Source organism: Lutra lutra, chromosome 2 (assembly GCF_902655055.1).
Source record: "Lutra lutra chromosome 2, mLutLut1.2, whole genome shotgun sequence".
Lineage (NCBI taxonomy): Eukaryota > Metazoa > Chordata > Mammalia > Carnivora > Mustelidae > Lutra > Lutra lutra.
Window position 1 is genome coordinate 14,456,197 of NC_062279.1, and position 16,012 is coordinate 14,472,208.

General features: G+C 42.5%; 1 protein-coding gene across 1 annotated transcript in view; it reads left to right on the forward strand.

Annotated features, from left to right (window-relative positions):
* Positions 1–16,012, forward strand: part of WWC2 (WW and C2 domain containing 2) — a 207,004-nt gene that overhangs the window by 165,476 nt on the left and 25,516 nt on the right. The window contains 4 exon segments of the mRNA XM_047714505.1: positions 1,533–1,660; positions 10,226–10,424; positions 11,879–12,043; positions 13,322–13,414. Coding sequence (XP_047570461.1) covers positions 1,533–1,660; positions 10,226–10,424; positions 11,879–12,043; positions 13,322–13,414 — 585 coding nt within the window.

Genomic DNA, 16,012 nt, shown 5'->3' on the forward strand with positions numbered 1-16,012 from the left:
GTAATACAGTTTTTTTATTTTTGCTGTATCCCTAGTGATACAGCATGTATCCTGGCATTATTAGAAGCTACCTTAAATTACATGCTTTTACTTTTTCCCACGCAGTGTAAGAGTGTTAAAAGACTTTATATTATTCCCTTTCTCCTTCCGTGAAATTATTGGTCATGTATTTTAGGTACGTATATTTTAAATCCTACAAGTATTAGTGTTTTATTGACAGTCGTACTCTTTTAGATTTCCCCACATCTTTACCCTTCGTGGTGTATTTCATTTCTTTCAGCATTAGTGTGCTTGCATTTGGGCATTTTCCTTCCACCTGAAGAACTCCCTCTGGTATTTCTTCCAGTGAAGATCTGTCAGTGTCTTCCTTTCCACTTGTGAAGGACTTTCTTTCTGCATATTCAGAATTGTAGGTGGGCAGTTAATTCTCTGAACACATTGAAGATACCATTTTGTTGTCATCTGGTGTCCCATTGGTTCTGTTGAACTGCTGGAGAACAGCCTGATCCTTCAAAAGTTAATGCATCTTTTTTTCACTGTTCTCAAGATTTTCTCTCTTTCTTTGGTTTTCAGCAGTTTCACTCAGATGTGTTAATGTGGTGTCCTTTCTGTATACACTAGTGAAATTCTTCATCATGTCATCAGTTTTCGTGAACCATACTAATTGTAAAACTTAAATTCTTTCTCTGAATACCTACAGTATATGGATCACCTGTAGACCTGCCTCCTTCGTCTCATCTGTTGCTCTTCTTGGCCTTCAGTCATTCACTGGGTCCTGTTTCTGGTGGATGCTGGATATTATGTATGAAGAATGGTAGAGGCTCTGGCTGATACCTTGCTCCGGAGAGGATTTAATGTTCTTCCAGAAGGCAGGTTACAGATCACCTGGATCACTTGGAGGACCTAGGTTCCAATTTTCCTCTCCCCAGGGAAAAAAAGACCTGAGACCATAAAGAAACTGAAGCATCTGCTTCCTGTGTTAGCCTCCTCACAGCTGGGTTTGTTTGGTTTCTCACCACTTGCTTTCACATACGCCACTTAGGAATGGCAAATAGCACACCAAGAATATTGTACAAATACTGGACCCACTGCGGTTCCTCTCTCTGGCCCATTGCGCACTGCCCGCCATGGTGGTTTAGCTCGGTTTCCATCTTTGCATCCTATCGATACTGCCAGTCTTCTGAACAGCCACAAGTTTAGCCTGTACGCCCCACTGCTAGAGCTGACGCATGGCCCCAAGGGAGAAGAGTGGCAATTGACGTCCACTTCACCTCTTTGCACTTCCTCCCTGGGATCTTGGCCTCTAGTCCTGATTGCCTATGATGTTCTTCCATTGCTTTAAAACAGCTGGAGGTTTGTTTATTTGTTGCTTTTTATTTTATTTTATCAGCTTCTGTATTTGTTCTCAGCAGGAGGATTAGGTCCTGTACTACCTTCTTTTTCACACTGGAAGCTTACGTCCAACCTGATGAGTTTTTAAATAATTTCTCATTGTAGATCATGTTCATTACCATATGCTTTCTACTCCCCAGGACGCCGTGTCCGCCTTACTTGCAAGAACATCAGCCGAGCTCCTGGCTGTGGAACGGCAGTTAGCACGGGAAGAAGAAGAAGAAGAACCAGGGCAGGAAGAAGAGCACCGCGGTCCAGATGGAGACTGGTAAACGCAAGTTGTTTCCTTTTGCTCTCCGGACACTCAAAGGATGTGTTTCGTTTCTTTTAAGAAACTTTCAGGGGCTTTTGTAGGTTCAGATCTTAACCCTGGAATTTGGAAAGCGGCGCCATGGCAGGGAGCCGCCACTGAAGGAAAGACCCTCTTCGGTCATTAGAGCAGTCAAAGAGGGCAACAGTGACACTGGGGATGGCATCGGAGTGAACAGAGGAAGGAGGTTCTTTGTTCCTGCCTCCTTAAGTTCTGACACTCTTCCAGAGCTGTTTAAATCTCAAGTCTAAAACGACCTGTTTCAAAAGGTTGTGGTAGTGTATTGTCCACTCATACATAAATTTTAAAACTTACTTCTTTTTCCTTAAGCTACCAGAAGTACCATGTAGCATTTAGGTTTGGGCAAGTCAGAGCACACATCCTAGAAAACAGCTTCAGGAGTGATCACTCCCTATTTGTTTCCATGTCCATCTTCTTTTCCTGCTCCCTTTCATTATCTACACCACGCCTCTTAAAAAACAAATGTTACTATAGTTTTTGTCTAGATTTACATACATATACAGAACTGTCGTGAGCAAGATGGTGGAGAAGTAGGAGACCTAAATTTCATCTGGTCCCAGGCATTCAGCTAGATAGTTCAAACCATTCTGAACACCTAGAAACTCAACAGATCGAAGAGAAGAAGAGCAGCAATTCTATGAGCAGGAAAAGCAACCACTTTCTGGAAGGTAGGACGTGTGGAGAAGTGAATCTGAGGCAATATACAGGAAAATAGACCTCAGCGGAGAGGGAGCCTCTATCAGCGGTGGGGACAGTGTGGTCTCAGGACCCTCGGGGTCACAGAACAACCAGGGGTACCCCAGTGCAGCAGAGCTCCCAGGTATTGGATCGGGGAGGATGGCTGCATAGACAGAGTCAAGGAGGTTGGCTCTCAGCTCAGGGTTTCCATAAACCATGATCCAAAGCACATTCAGGCCACTGCTCTTTAGCAGGGACCCCAAAAAGTGGCAGATCCGGAGAGACCCCCCACTCCTTCCTCCTCTGGGAGGAACAGCACAGGAGCGCTCTGTAGGAATCTGCTGGGTTTGGAGACTCCAAACGGGGCCGTGTGCCAGAGATAGAAACATTTGCTCACAGGCCGGGTGAGCACAGAGCACGACTAGAGACCAGGGAAACAGGAGGGATTGACTGCTTTTCTTTGAGGGCGCACTGAGGAATGGGGCTCTGAGCTTTCCACTCCTCTGGCCGGAGATTGGGTGGCCGCCATCTTTGTTCCCGTCCTCCAAAGCTCTATGGAAAGCGTTCAGGGAACAAAAGCTCCGAGAGTGAACCTGCGCAGATTAGTTACCCCGGCACTAGCAAGGGCAGTGCAATTCCACCTCAGGCAAAGACATTTGAGAATCACTGCAACAGGCCCCTCCCCCAGAAGATCAGCAAGAACATCCAGCCAAGACCAAGTTTACTGATCAATGAGAACTGCACAACTCCAGCAGTAGGGGAATACAGCACATAGAATTCATGTCTATTTTCCCCTGATTCTTTAGTCTCTCAAAGTTAATTTTTTTTAATTTTCTTTTTCTTTCTTTTTAATTTTTCCTCTTTCCTATTTTAACCAACATCTGATCTTATCAATACCTTTCCAGCTTCGTATCTTATCAACTCCTTTTTTAAAATCTTAATTTTCATCTTTATAGTCATAACCTATCCATTCATTGTATTCACACATATAGAGAGAGAGAGAGAGAAAGAGAAATATGTATAAATATATACATATATATAAATATATACATATTTCTCTTTCTTTAAAATTTTGGGACCCTGTTTCTTCTAACAGACCAAAATACACCAAAAATCAAGTGTGTGGCTCTGTTCTATTCACCAGCCTGATTTTTTTTTTTTTCCTTTCTTGTCCCCCCTGGTTTCAGGTCTCTTCTGATTTGTTGAGTGTATATTTTTCTGGGGTCATTGTTACCCTCTTGGCATTTTTGTTCTCTCATTCATCTATTCTTGTCTGGACAAAATGACAAAGTGGAAAAACTCACCTCAAAAAAAAGAACAAGAGGCAGTACCAACTACTAGACACCTAATCAAAACAGACGTTAGTGAGATGTCAGAACTAGAGTTCAGAATGACGATTATAAAGATGATGGCTGGACTTAAAGAAAGGATAGAAGATACTAGAGAATCCCTTTCTGGAGAAATAAAGGAACTAAAATCTAACCAAGTTGAAATTTAAAAAGCCATGAATAAGGTGCAATCGAAAATGGAGGCTCTTACTGCTAGGATAAATGAGGCAGAAGAGAAAATTAGTGATACAGAAGACCAAATGATGGAGAATGAAAAAGCTGAGAAAAAGAGAAATAAACAACTACTGGATCACGAGGGGAGAATTCAAGAGATAAGTGATACCATAAGATGAAACAATATTAGAATAATTGGGATCCCAGAAGAAGAAGAAAGAGAGAGGGGGCAGAAGGTATATTGGAGCAAATTATATAAGTGGAGAACTTCCCTAATTTGGGGAAAGGAAACAATCATCAAAATCCAGGAAGGACAGAGAACACCCCTCAAAATCAGTAAAAATAGGTCCATACCCCGTCATCTAATAGTGAATCTTACAAGTCTCCGAGACAAAGAGAAAATCCTGAAAGCAGCTCAGAAGAGGTTTATAACCTACAACGGTAGAAATATTGGATTGGCAGCAGACCTATCCACAGCAACCTGGCAGGGCAGAAAGGACTGGCATGATATATTCAGAGCACTAAGCGAGAAAAATATGCAGCCAAGAATACTATATCCAGCTAGGCTTTCACTGAAAATAGAAGGAGAGATAAAAAGCTTCCAGGAGAAACAAAAACTAAAAGAATTTGCAAACACCAAACCAGCCTTACAGGGAATGTTGAAAGGGGTCTTCTAAGCAAAGAGAAAGCCTAAAAGTAACATAGACCAGAAAGAAACAGAGACAATATACAGTAACAGATCACCTCACAGGGCAATACAATGGCACTAATTCATATCTTTCAATAGTTACCCTGATTGTAATGGCGCTAAATGCCCCAATCAAAAGGCACAGGGTATCAGAATGGATTAAAAAGCAAGGAGCCATCGAATATGCTGTCGTAAGAGACTCATTTTAGACCCGAAGGACACCTCCAGATTTAAAGCTGGGGGGTAGAAAACAATTTACCATGCTAACGGACATCAAAAGAAAAATGGGGTGCTAATCCTTATATCAGACAAATTAGATTTTAAGCCAAAGACCATAATAAGAGCTGAGGAAGGACACTATATCATACTCAAGGTGTCTGTTGAACAAGAAGATCTAACAATTTTAATATCTATGCCCCTAAGATGGGAGCAGCCAATTATATAAACCAATTAATAAAGAAATCAAAGAAACATTTTGACAGTAATACAATAATAGTAGGGGAATTAACACCCTCCTCACTGAACTGGACAGATCATCTAAGCAAAGATCAACAAGGAAATAAAGGCTTTAAAATGACACACTGGACCAGATGGACATCACAGATATACTCATAACATTCCATCCCAAAGCAACAGAATACACATTCTTTCTAGTGCACATGGAACGTCCTCCAGAATAGATCACATCCTGGGTCACAAATTGGGTCCTCAGATGGTACCAAAAGATTGGGATCATTCCCTGCATATTTTCAGACCACAATACTTTAAGACCAGAACTCAACCACAAGAAGAAAGTTGGAAAGAACTCAAATACATGGAGGCTAAAGAGCATCCTACTAAGGAATGAATGGGCCAACCAGGAAATTAAAAGAAGAATTTTAAAATGCATGGAAACAAATGAAAAAAACACAGCTCTTCACAATCTGTGGGATGCAGTAAAGGCAGTCCTACGAGGGAAGTATATAGCAATACAAGCCTTTCTCAAGAAACAAGAGAGGTCTCAAATACACAACCTAACCCTACACCTAAAGGAGCTGGAGAAAGAACAGCAAAGAAAGCCTAAGCCCAGAAGGAGAAGAGAAATAATAAAGATCAGAGCAGAAATCAGTGAAATAGAAACCAAAAGAACAAAACAAATCAACAAAAGTAGAAGGTGGTTCTTTGAAAGAATTAATAAGATTGATAACCCCCTGGCCAGACTTACCAAAAAGAAAAGAGAAAGGACCCAAATTAATAAAATCATGAATGAAAGAGGAGAGATCACAACCAACACCAAACAATTACAATTATAAGAGCATATTATGAGCAACTCTACACCAACAAATTAGACAATGTGGAAGAAATGGATGCATTCCTTAAGACATATAAACTACAAAAACTGAACCAGGAAGAAATAAAAAACCTGAACAGACCCATAACCAGTAAGGAGATTGAAGCAGTCATTAAAAATCTCCCAACAAACAAGAGCCCAGGGCCAGACAGCTTCCCAGAGGAATTCTACCAAACGTTTTTTTTCTCTCTCTTTTTTTAAAGATTTTATTTATTTATTTGAGAGAGAGAAAGAGAGAGAGGCGCACAAGCAGGCAGAGACAGAGAAAGAATCAGGCTCCTCACTGAGGAAGGAGCCCAATGCAGGACTCGTTCCCAGGAGCCTGGGATCATGACCTGAGCTGAATGCAGCAGCTTTAACTGACTGAGCCACCCAGGCATCCCTCTGCCAAACACTTAAAGAAGAGTTAATACCTATTCTTCTGAAACTGTTCCAGAAAATAGAAATGGAAGGAAACTTCCAAACTCATTTTATGCATAGGCCAGCATTACCTTGATCCCCAAACCAGACAAAGACCCCATCATAAAGGAGAATTACAGACCAATATCCCTGATGAACATGGATGCTAAAATTTTCACCAAGATACTAGCCAATAGGAACCAATAGTACATTAAAGGATTATTAACCTGACCGAATCGGATTTATTCTGGGGCTGCAAAGCTGGTTCAACATCTGCAAATCAACACAGTGTAAGAGGATATGATCTTCTCAGTAGATGGAGAAAAAGCATTTGATGAAGTACAGCATCCATTCTTGATGAAACTCTTCACAGTGTAGGGATAGAGGGTATATACCTCAATATCATAAAGCCATTTATGAAAACCCATAGCGAATATCATTCTCAGTGGGGAAAAACTGAAAGCTTTTCCCCTAAGGTCAGGAACATGGCAAGGATGTCCACTCACACCACTGCAATTCAACATAGTAGTATAAGTCCTAACCTCAGCAATCAGACAACAAAAAGAAAGAAAAGGCATCCAAATCGGCAAAGAAGTCATACTCACTCTTTGCAGATGATCTTATACTTTATGTGGAAAACCAAAAGACTCCACCCCAAAATTGCTAGAACTCATACAGGAATTCAGTAAAGTGTCAGGATATAAAATCAGTGCACAGAAATCAGTTGTGTTTCTATACACCAACAATAAGACTGAACAAAGAGAAATTACGGAGTCAATCCCATTTAAAACTACACCCAAAACTGTAAGATATCTAGGAATAAATCTAACCAAAGAGGCAAAGAATCTATACTCAGAAAAGTATAGAATACTCATGAAAGAAATTGAGGAAGACACAAAGAAATGGAAAAATGTTCCATGCTCATGGATTGGAAGAACAAATATTGTGAAAATGTCTATGCTACCTAGAGCAATCTACACATTTAATGTGATCCGTATCAAAATACTGTCAACTTTTCTCAAAGAAATGGAACAAATAATCCTAAAATTTATATGGAACCAGAAAAGACCCTGAATAGCCAGAGGAATGTTGAAAAAGAAAACCAAAGCTGGTGGCATCACAATTCCAGACTTCAAGCTCTATTACAAAGCTGTAATTAATAAGACAGTATGGTACTGGCACAAAAACAGACACATAGATCACTGGAACAGAATAGAGAGCCCAGAAATGGGAGAAGATATTTGCAAATGACCTATCTGATAAAGGGCTAGTATCCAAAATCTATAAAGAACTTACCAAACTCAACACCCAAAGAATAAATAATCTAATCAAGAAATGGTCATAAGACATGAACTTTATTTCTGCAGAGAAGACATCTAAATGGCCAACAGACACATGAAAAAGTGCTCAACATCACTTGGCATCAGGGAAATGCAAATCAAAACCATAATGAGATACCACCTCACACCTGTCAGAACTGCTAAAATTAACAAGTCAGGAAATAACAGGTTTTGGCAAGGATGTGGAGAAAGGGGAACCCTCCTACACTGTTGGTGGGAATGCAGCCTGGTGCACCACTCTGGAAAACAGCATGGAGGTTCCTCAATAAGTTGAAAATAGAGCTACCCTATGACCCAGCAATTGCACTACTGTGTATTTACCCTAAAGATACAAATGTAGTGATCCAAAGGGGCACGTGCACCCGAATGTTTATAGCAGCAATGTCCACAATAGCTAAACTATGGAAAGAGCCTAGATGTCCATCAACAGATGAATGGATAAAGAAGATGTGGTATATATATACCATGGAATACAATGCAGCCATTAAGAAACCTGAAATCTTGCCATTTGCAATGATGTAGTTGGAACTAGAGGGTATTATGCTAAGCAAAATAGATCAGTCAGAGAAAGACAATTACCATATGATCTCTCTGATATGAGGAATTTGAGAAATAAGGCAGAGGATCATAGGATAGGGGAAGGGAGGGGAAAATGAAACAAGATGAAACCAGGGAGGGAGATAAGCCATAAGAGACTCTTAATCTCAGGAAACAAACAGGGTTGCTGGAGGGGACGTGGTGGGCAGGATGGGGTGGCTGGGTGATGGACATTGGTGAGGGAATGTGCTATGGTGAGTGCTATGAATTGTGTAAGATGATGACTCACAGACCTGTACCCCTGAAACAAATAATACATTATATGTTAATTCAAAAAAAAAGGGGGGCTCCTGGGTGGCCCAGTGGGTTAAGCCACTGCCTTCAGCTCAGGTCATGATCTCAGGGTCCTGGGATCGAGTCCCGCATCGGGCTCTCTGCTTAGCAGAGAGCCTGCTTCCCTCTCTCTCTCTCTACCTGCCTCTCTGCCTACTTGTGATCTCTCTCTGTCAAATAAATAAAATCTTTAAAAAAAAGAAAACAAAACAATAATTAAAAAAAAAAGAAAAGTTCTTGTTGCCGTTTTCTCTAAAAACAAATTTTAGTGAATACGTCAGTTTTTAAAGTACATACATAAAATTATTATATATATAACATATATAATTATATATAATATATGATTATTAAATATAATAATAAATTATTATTGCATACATAAAATTATTTGGATTGATTTTAATGTACATGTAGTTGCTTTTGCTGATATGTTTGAACTACTGTTAACCTATGTATAGCATGCATGTGCATAAAATTTGTTATAAGCCAACAATGACAAGATATGTCATAAGTAACAAACTCTTGGATATTTGGAAGAAACAGCTTACTACAGTGATGCAAAAAGTGCAGATAATCTTTGTTGTTATTAGAAGCCCTTTACAATTTACAATGGTTATGAATCAGTACTGCAAAAATAATAAATACGAGAGTGATTATAAGGTTCATCATGGTATTTTTAAATAGCAAGCCTTCTTGGTGTATGTAAAATACAATTCGTTTCATTTACATTTCAAAAAATACACTCGGTATGTAGCATAGAGGAATTTATAGCTCACAGAATTCATTGCTAGCTGCCCCGTGCTCACTGTGTGACTCTGTGTTTAATTCCTGGCATGTGCCAAGTTGTCAGAATGTCACCGATCACAATTATAGCTCAGCTTTGAGTTATCAGTGGAAGAAGTGTTTCCGTTCTAAGGACATGTAACTCAACAAAGCATGAGGTATTCTAAGCCATGCCGGTACTGTTGAGCTCCTGTCCATACAGGTTATAAGGACTCTAAGCCCTGTGTACATTCCAGAGCCCCAGTTACCATACCGCCCCAGCCCACACCATGGCTGTTAAAGACACGATCGTATGGCATTAGGATTCTTATGTCCGTAGTAAAACTCCCTTTACACAGGGTTTTACCCCTGCTAGTCTGTAAGCACAGTTGACAATGGATATATTTTTTTAAGATTTTATTTTTAAGTAATTTGTACACCCAATGTGGGGCTCAAACTTAAAACCCCAAGATCAAGAGTCCCAGGCTCTTCTCAGTGAGCCAGTCAGGCACCCAGATAATGGAGATTTTCGGTGCTTAGGTCTTTATTCACTTCTAGCAGAGTCACTCCAGCCTCTTGTATGATTAACTTTATAATAAATAAACAGCTGATATCAATGTACGTACATTATAGTACCTTGTCGGTTTTCTTAAATGGCTGGGTTAAATTTTAGATGTGATTTTCAGACTATTTCTATTTTAATATGTAGGAACTAGGTCGAATTTCATTCATTTAACTTTCCAGTACCGGAAGTGTGGTGATTTTGCCGCCTGATGCTGGAGAGGCAGCTGGCGATTGTATCTTTCATGAGCGTTTCAGCAGCCATTCACGCCCCAGCCGCGGCTCGAGTCACCGTGCGTGAGCCCCGTTCACCTTGGGCGCGCACACCCGCCTGACCAGGGGCCTGTTGGCACCTGTCTTGTCTCGCCGCAGGTTAGCCATGCTGCAAGAGGCTTCTGATGAAATCGCAGCTGAAGAAAAGGCCAAAGTGAAGTTGCCAGAAGACAGTAGCCATACGGGAGACTTGTGCTCATGTCCGAGCGCACCCGAGGTGGAGGAGGACACGGGTGGGAGAGACCGCAGCTGTGCTGAGGCCCGAGGGTATCAGCCATCTGCTGGGCCACGCACCCTGGTAAGGACCTGCAGCCGCGCGCTCCCAGCGCCCATCTCTGTCTGTCTCGGCTGTGATCCCGCCTTAGGATTTTGTGCAAAGCTGGTCGTCAGACACATTTGTGGAAATAGGCAGTGACCAGGCTGTAAAACTCTCCAGTGGGCCCAAATATTCATTCCTCACTTAAATTTTATATAAGATGAATAGTGCTGGGACACCTGGGTGGCTCAGTTGGCTGGGTGGCTGCCTTCTGCTGAGGTCAGGTCATGATCCACTCCCGCATCGGGCTCCTTACTCAGCAGGGAGCCTGCTTCTCCCTCTGCCTGCCACTCTGTTGGCCTGTGCTCGCTCGTTCTCCTTCTCTCTCTGACAAATAAATAAATAAAATCTTAAAAAAAAAAAGATGAATAGTGCTATTTAGATCTCTATAAATGTCCTGTGAATATTTACTAACTAGCATTTAGCATACTTACTAAAAAGCATTTCCAGAATGACTACCAAATTCCAGGATAACTAGTTAATTGTATTAAGTTTTGTAAATGTGAGTTTTATTTCCATTTCAAACCTGAAGTAAAGGTTTAAAGTTCCTCTTGGTGAGGTGGGGTTCTGGTTGAGGTGAGGTGGGTCTGCTCTGGAATGCCGCAGGTGGCTCGGCCAAGTTAGGCAGCAGTAACTTTACTCCTTGACAGAGACGCATGTTGAAGATCACGTCCGGACAGGGAGGAAACATTTTCAGGTTGGAGGATGCTGGCAGACTTGGGATGTTGGTAATAGGGTCTAGGAAATTCCAGTTCTTTATTCCTGGGGGAAGTAGTATTGTACCCTGACCAGAGACTTCCTTTAATAAACCAGCGCGAGACAGGTAGGAATCCTTTTATGCAATAAGATCAACAGTAAACCTCTGTTAATGCCTGTAGAAGTTGTATTTTGAGAAACTTCTGTTTTTACTTACATTTTATTTTTTGTTACATTTCCAAAGAGATGCTTAAAATCCAAACTCAGCTTCAACAGTGTTGCTATTTTCAAATATATATTCTTGCATATTCTATGGAAAACTGTTACTTGTAGTATATTTTCATTTTCTTATATGTAATTACTTATTATTCTGGGGGAAAAAACCTAATGGGATGTTGAACAGTGTTTAATGATGAACTATTCTTAGACAAGGTTTTCTGCAGAACCACATTTACCCTCTGTAAAGCTCAGCTTTCCTGGTGGGGGTCTGATGGGTTAAAGGCGGCTCTTCCATTTACGTGTGACCCTGTCCTCCCCTCAGCAGGTCATTTCCTAACTCCGTGGAGAGCCCTCTGCCCAGGCTCCCATCCGGAGTAACACCAAGCCTTGCTCTCCCCAGTAGCCCCAGTGCTGGCCAAGGCTGCGTTGTAGATTGGATATTCCTTTTTGTACTTAGAAGAAAGGAGCACACCGATATCCACGCACGTCCGCTCCTGACAAATTTCTGACTTCGGTTTCAGGTCGATAAAGAGACCAATACGGAGGAGGCCGGTGACTCCGGGGTGGCGGTTCGCCCTAAAGACCGCAGCGGCCTGAGCGCTCGGCAGCGGCCGTTCGTGCGCAGCAGCGTGATCGTGCGCTCGCAGACCTTCTCCCCGGGAGAGCGCAACCAGTACATCTGCCGGGTAAGGGGGCCGGGGTCCTGCCCTCGCGCCAGCGAGTGTCCCTACCCCGGACGAGAGACCGTGTATGGCAGTCTAAAGACTCCGGACTGCAGACACACGTGGCTAGAACTGCTATGAAATAGACCCGAAATACCACACTCATAGGGGGCTTCTCAATGTGGGTGTGTTTTTCCTTTTCCTAAATTTGATGGCTCATGAACTCAAAGTCGTTTATTCGGCAAACATGAAATTAAGGACCTGGCTTCTGAGTATATTTATACCTCAGTCTGTATCTAGAAACTTCAGATGGCTTGAGACTTGAATATTTTTGTATTTCTGCCATACTCATCCAAGCACGTTAATCCCACAGAACCAAAATTGTGCTTTGGGTTTTCGAACACAAATTGTCTTTTAATAATGCCTCTAGACCCGGAATCAGATTCAGAGTTCTGTAGAGAATATGGTGGGATTTGCATCAGTTTGCCAAGTTGTACTTCCAGAAGTAGTTATGACTTACAGTAAGATAGATTAATAATTATAAAATGGTTAAGAAAATACTTTCAGATTTATAAATTTATTCATTCAGTTCAGGCGATGCTTTTATGAACACTTGCTGCTAAGCATGTTTCTAGACACTTGGTTGGAACTCCTCTGTGAACAGAAGAGCCCCAGAGCCCTGCCCTTGCAGAGCTCACGTCCTTGTGAGTTGAGCCAGTAAACGTGAAGTTATGAAATGTCTTGGGTGGGGACAGAGTCTCTAGAAAACAGTCGAGCAAGTTAAGGGGGATGGGGCATGGTGAAAACAAGGGTCTCTGGTTTAAGCAGGGTTCAGAGTAAACGTCATTGAGAAGGTGCCATTTCAGCGGAGACCTGAAGCAGGTGAAGGGGTGAGGACAGGCTGGCTGGGCCAAGGATGTCCTAGTTGGTTCTAAACTGCGGTTCAGCTCTGACCTGGTTATAAGCCTCTATGTTATCCAGACCTTCCTTTTTAAAAATGAGAATTGCAAATTAGCTAAAAAATCAAAGGATAATTGTATTTCCAAGTATGTATAATTATCTTAATGCAGGAGTTCTGATAACTACCACCAAAAGGCAATTGTTGAAATTATGTAAGAAAAACTTAGTTGTTTAAGAAAAAGCATAGAACAGAGAAAAGCTTGTCTGGGGAGGATTTTCTTAAAGAAACAAACTCCTCACTGCCTGCGTTCACCTGGTGAACTTCTCACGTGTAAACCACTAGCGCTCTGTTATGCAGTGATTTTCTTTCTTTTTTTTTTTTTTTTAATCCTTTGTTGCCAGTTGAATCGAAGTGACAGTGACAGCTCAACCTTGGCTAAAAAATCCCTGTTTGTGAGAAACTCCACTGAGCGGCGCAGTTTGAGGGTCAAAAGGGTATGTATTCCCCGGCAGCATCTCCCTATCTCGGCCCAATCCAGAGTCACAGATTGGGAAGCATAAATACCAGAACAGTTGAGCGTTGTTGCTCAACGTGGGCCACTGAGTGAAGCCACCATTATTCCAGAGAGACACAGATCTCGTGTGGAGACTGGGGGCAGAGGGTGCCTGAGAGCAGCCATTCGGCACTGGTTTCGATCCTGTGAAAATGAAGCCAGGAAATTCACTTTGCGGTAGCGATGCAAGAGGGGCTGTCTGAGTGGGTTTGATGGTGCTGTGTCCCCACACCATCTCGGGCTCTCCAGCAAGAGCGTAACACCCAGGACCTGTTCGGAGGGGTGGATATTCCAATAAAGGAGTACACAGTATTAGCTCTTTGCTTAACAGACAGACACTTTTGGGAACGCTCCAGTTTACCTGGAAGACGTAGGTCTCTGAATGAGCCTTAAAAGATAAGTCGGAGAGAATATTTAAACAAATTAAAAGGTTGGACTGTTGAAGTAGTTCAACAATTCTTGCTTCCTTATAGCTGAAATGCTAATGAAAGTTATTTGCTTACTACTGATTTGTGTCCTAGTAATTGACTAAGCTGTTGGGCAGAGATGTGTTGTTTAAATAAGCACAAAGCCCTGTGTGGGCCGCCTGCCGGAAGCCCCAGTCTGCAGGAAGCACTCAGGGAGCACGCAGGACTGTGGAATGTGCGGTGGGTGAAAGGAAGGAGGCCGGGCTCCTTGCTTGGGCTCAGCCGGTTGACTGCACGGAAACAGTTACCGAGGGAGTGTTTACACCATAGAAATCAGCAGACCCTACAACCCATGCTTCTTTTCCCACCCATGCACCCTTAGAGCCACTTGTTAAACGTTGGCCAGCACACTGCTGCACATCGGTGCAGTCCTTAGAAAGGACTACATAGCCACTAGGAAGGATTTCTCATTCTGAAAAACAAGTAATACAGTCAAAGAGAGTGTGTGTTTCCGTGATCCTGCTGTGTAATGTTTGTTAGAGCAGAGGTTGAACAGAGGGAACCTAGTAAGAATGTTAGACAATGTTACAGCGGTATGTGTGGGACAAGGAGCAGCCAGTAGAAGCTCTTCAGCCCTGGGCGAGGGCTCTGGAACAGGGAATAGGACAGCAAACCCTCCCACCCAACCCCACCATCTGTCATGAGCACCACCGTCATTCCAGATCTTCAAGCCCAAGTACTTCTCAAATTCGAGTCCCTCCTCTTGTATCCCAAAGTACCTGTTTTTATTAGTAACCTCATTTTCCATTCCCACTGCCAACCATCTGGGCAAAAAATACCCTCCTTGTTCCCCTCCGCTGATGCAATCTTACCCAGCCTTCTTTGACTTCCTTTCCGTAAGGAGGCGTGACTGGCCCTGAGCGATCTCTCCTTTCCCTGACTTCCTGTGGCATGACTCACGGCTCCCAAGTTTTGAAGGTTAATGAGTAGGGCTTTTCTTTCCGGGGTTTGGTCTGCCACCCCCTGCCCCACCCCGGCAGACATTCAGTCACACATAACACAATAATGATTTCTCGCTAAATGGGTAAGATTGACCCAGGAGGAGCACCAGTGATTCACAGGTGAAAGTGGATGTTAGACGAAGGGAAATCGAGGAAGGAGCTGGGATTTAACCATATGGATGAGAGCAGGGGCTCAGAATCAGAGTGACCAGCTGCATTCTGGTGGGCACCTCCAGAAATCATGGCTAAAGCGAGGGGCAGGGGTTGGGGGTCATTAATAGTCCCTGGTCCTGAAATGTATGAAGTGTCAGTTTCTCGTATGTCTGTTTCACAGGGGGCTGCTCTGTGTTCTAAATTGGCCAGGCTAGGAGAGGCTGTATTAGGGTAACAACTTAAAAAATCTCTGCGTTTACAGCAACATCTTCCTAGGAACATCACCAAAGGCAAGGGAAGCAAGGGCAAAAATGAACTTTTGGGATTTTATCAAGATCAAAAGCTTTTGCACAGCAAAGGAAACCGTTAACAAAACCAAAAGACAACTGACAGAATGGGAGAAGATATTTGCAAATGACATATCAGATAAAGGGCTAGTGTCCAAAATCTATAAAGAACTTAGCAAACTCAACACCCAAAGAACAAATAATCCAATCAAGAAATGGGCAGAGGACATGAACAGACATTTCTGCAAAGAAGACATCCAGATGGCCAACAGACACATGAAAAAGTGCTCCATATCACTCGGCATCAGGGAAATACAAATCAAAACCACCATGAGATATCACCTCACACCAGTCAGAATGGCTAAAATTAACAAGTCAGGAAATGACAGATGCTGGCGAGGATGCGGAGAAAGGGGAACCCTCCTACACTGTTGGTGGGAATGCAAGCTGGTGCAACCACTCTGGAAAACAGCATGGAGGTTCCTCAAAATGTTGAAAATAGAACTACCCTATGACCCTGCAATTGCACTGCTGGGTATTTACCCTAAAGATACAAACGTAGTGATCCTAAGGGGCACGTGCACCCGAATGTTTATAGCAGCAATGTCTACAATAGCCAAACTATGGAAAGAACCTAGATGTCCATCTACAGACGAATGGATAAAGAAGATGTGGTATATACACACAATGG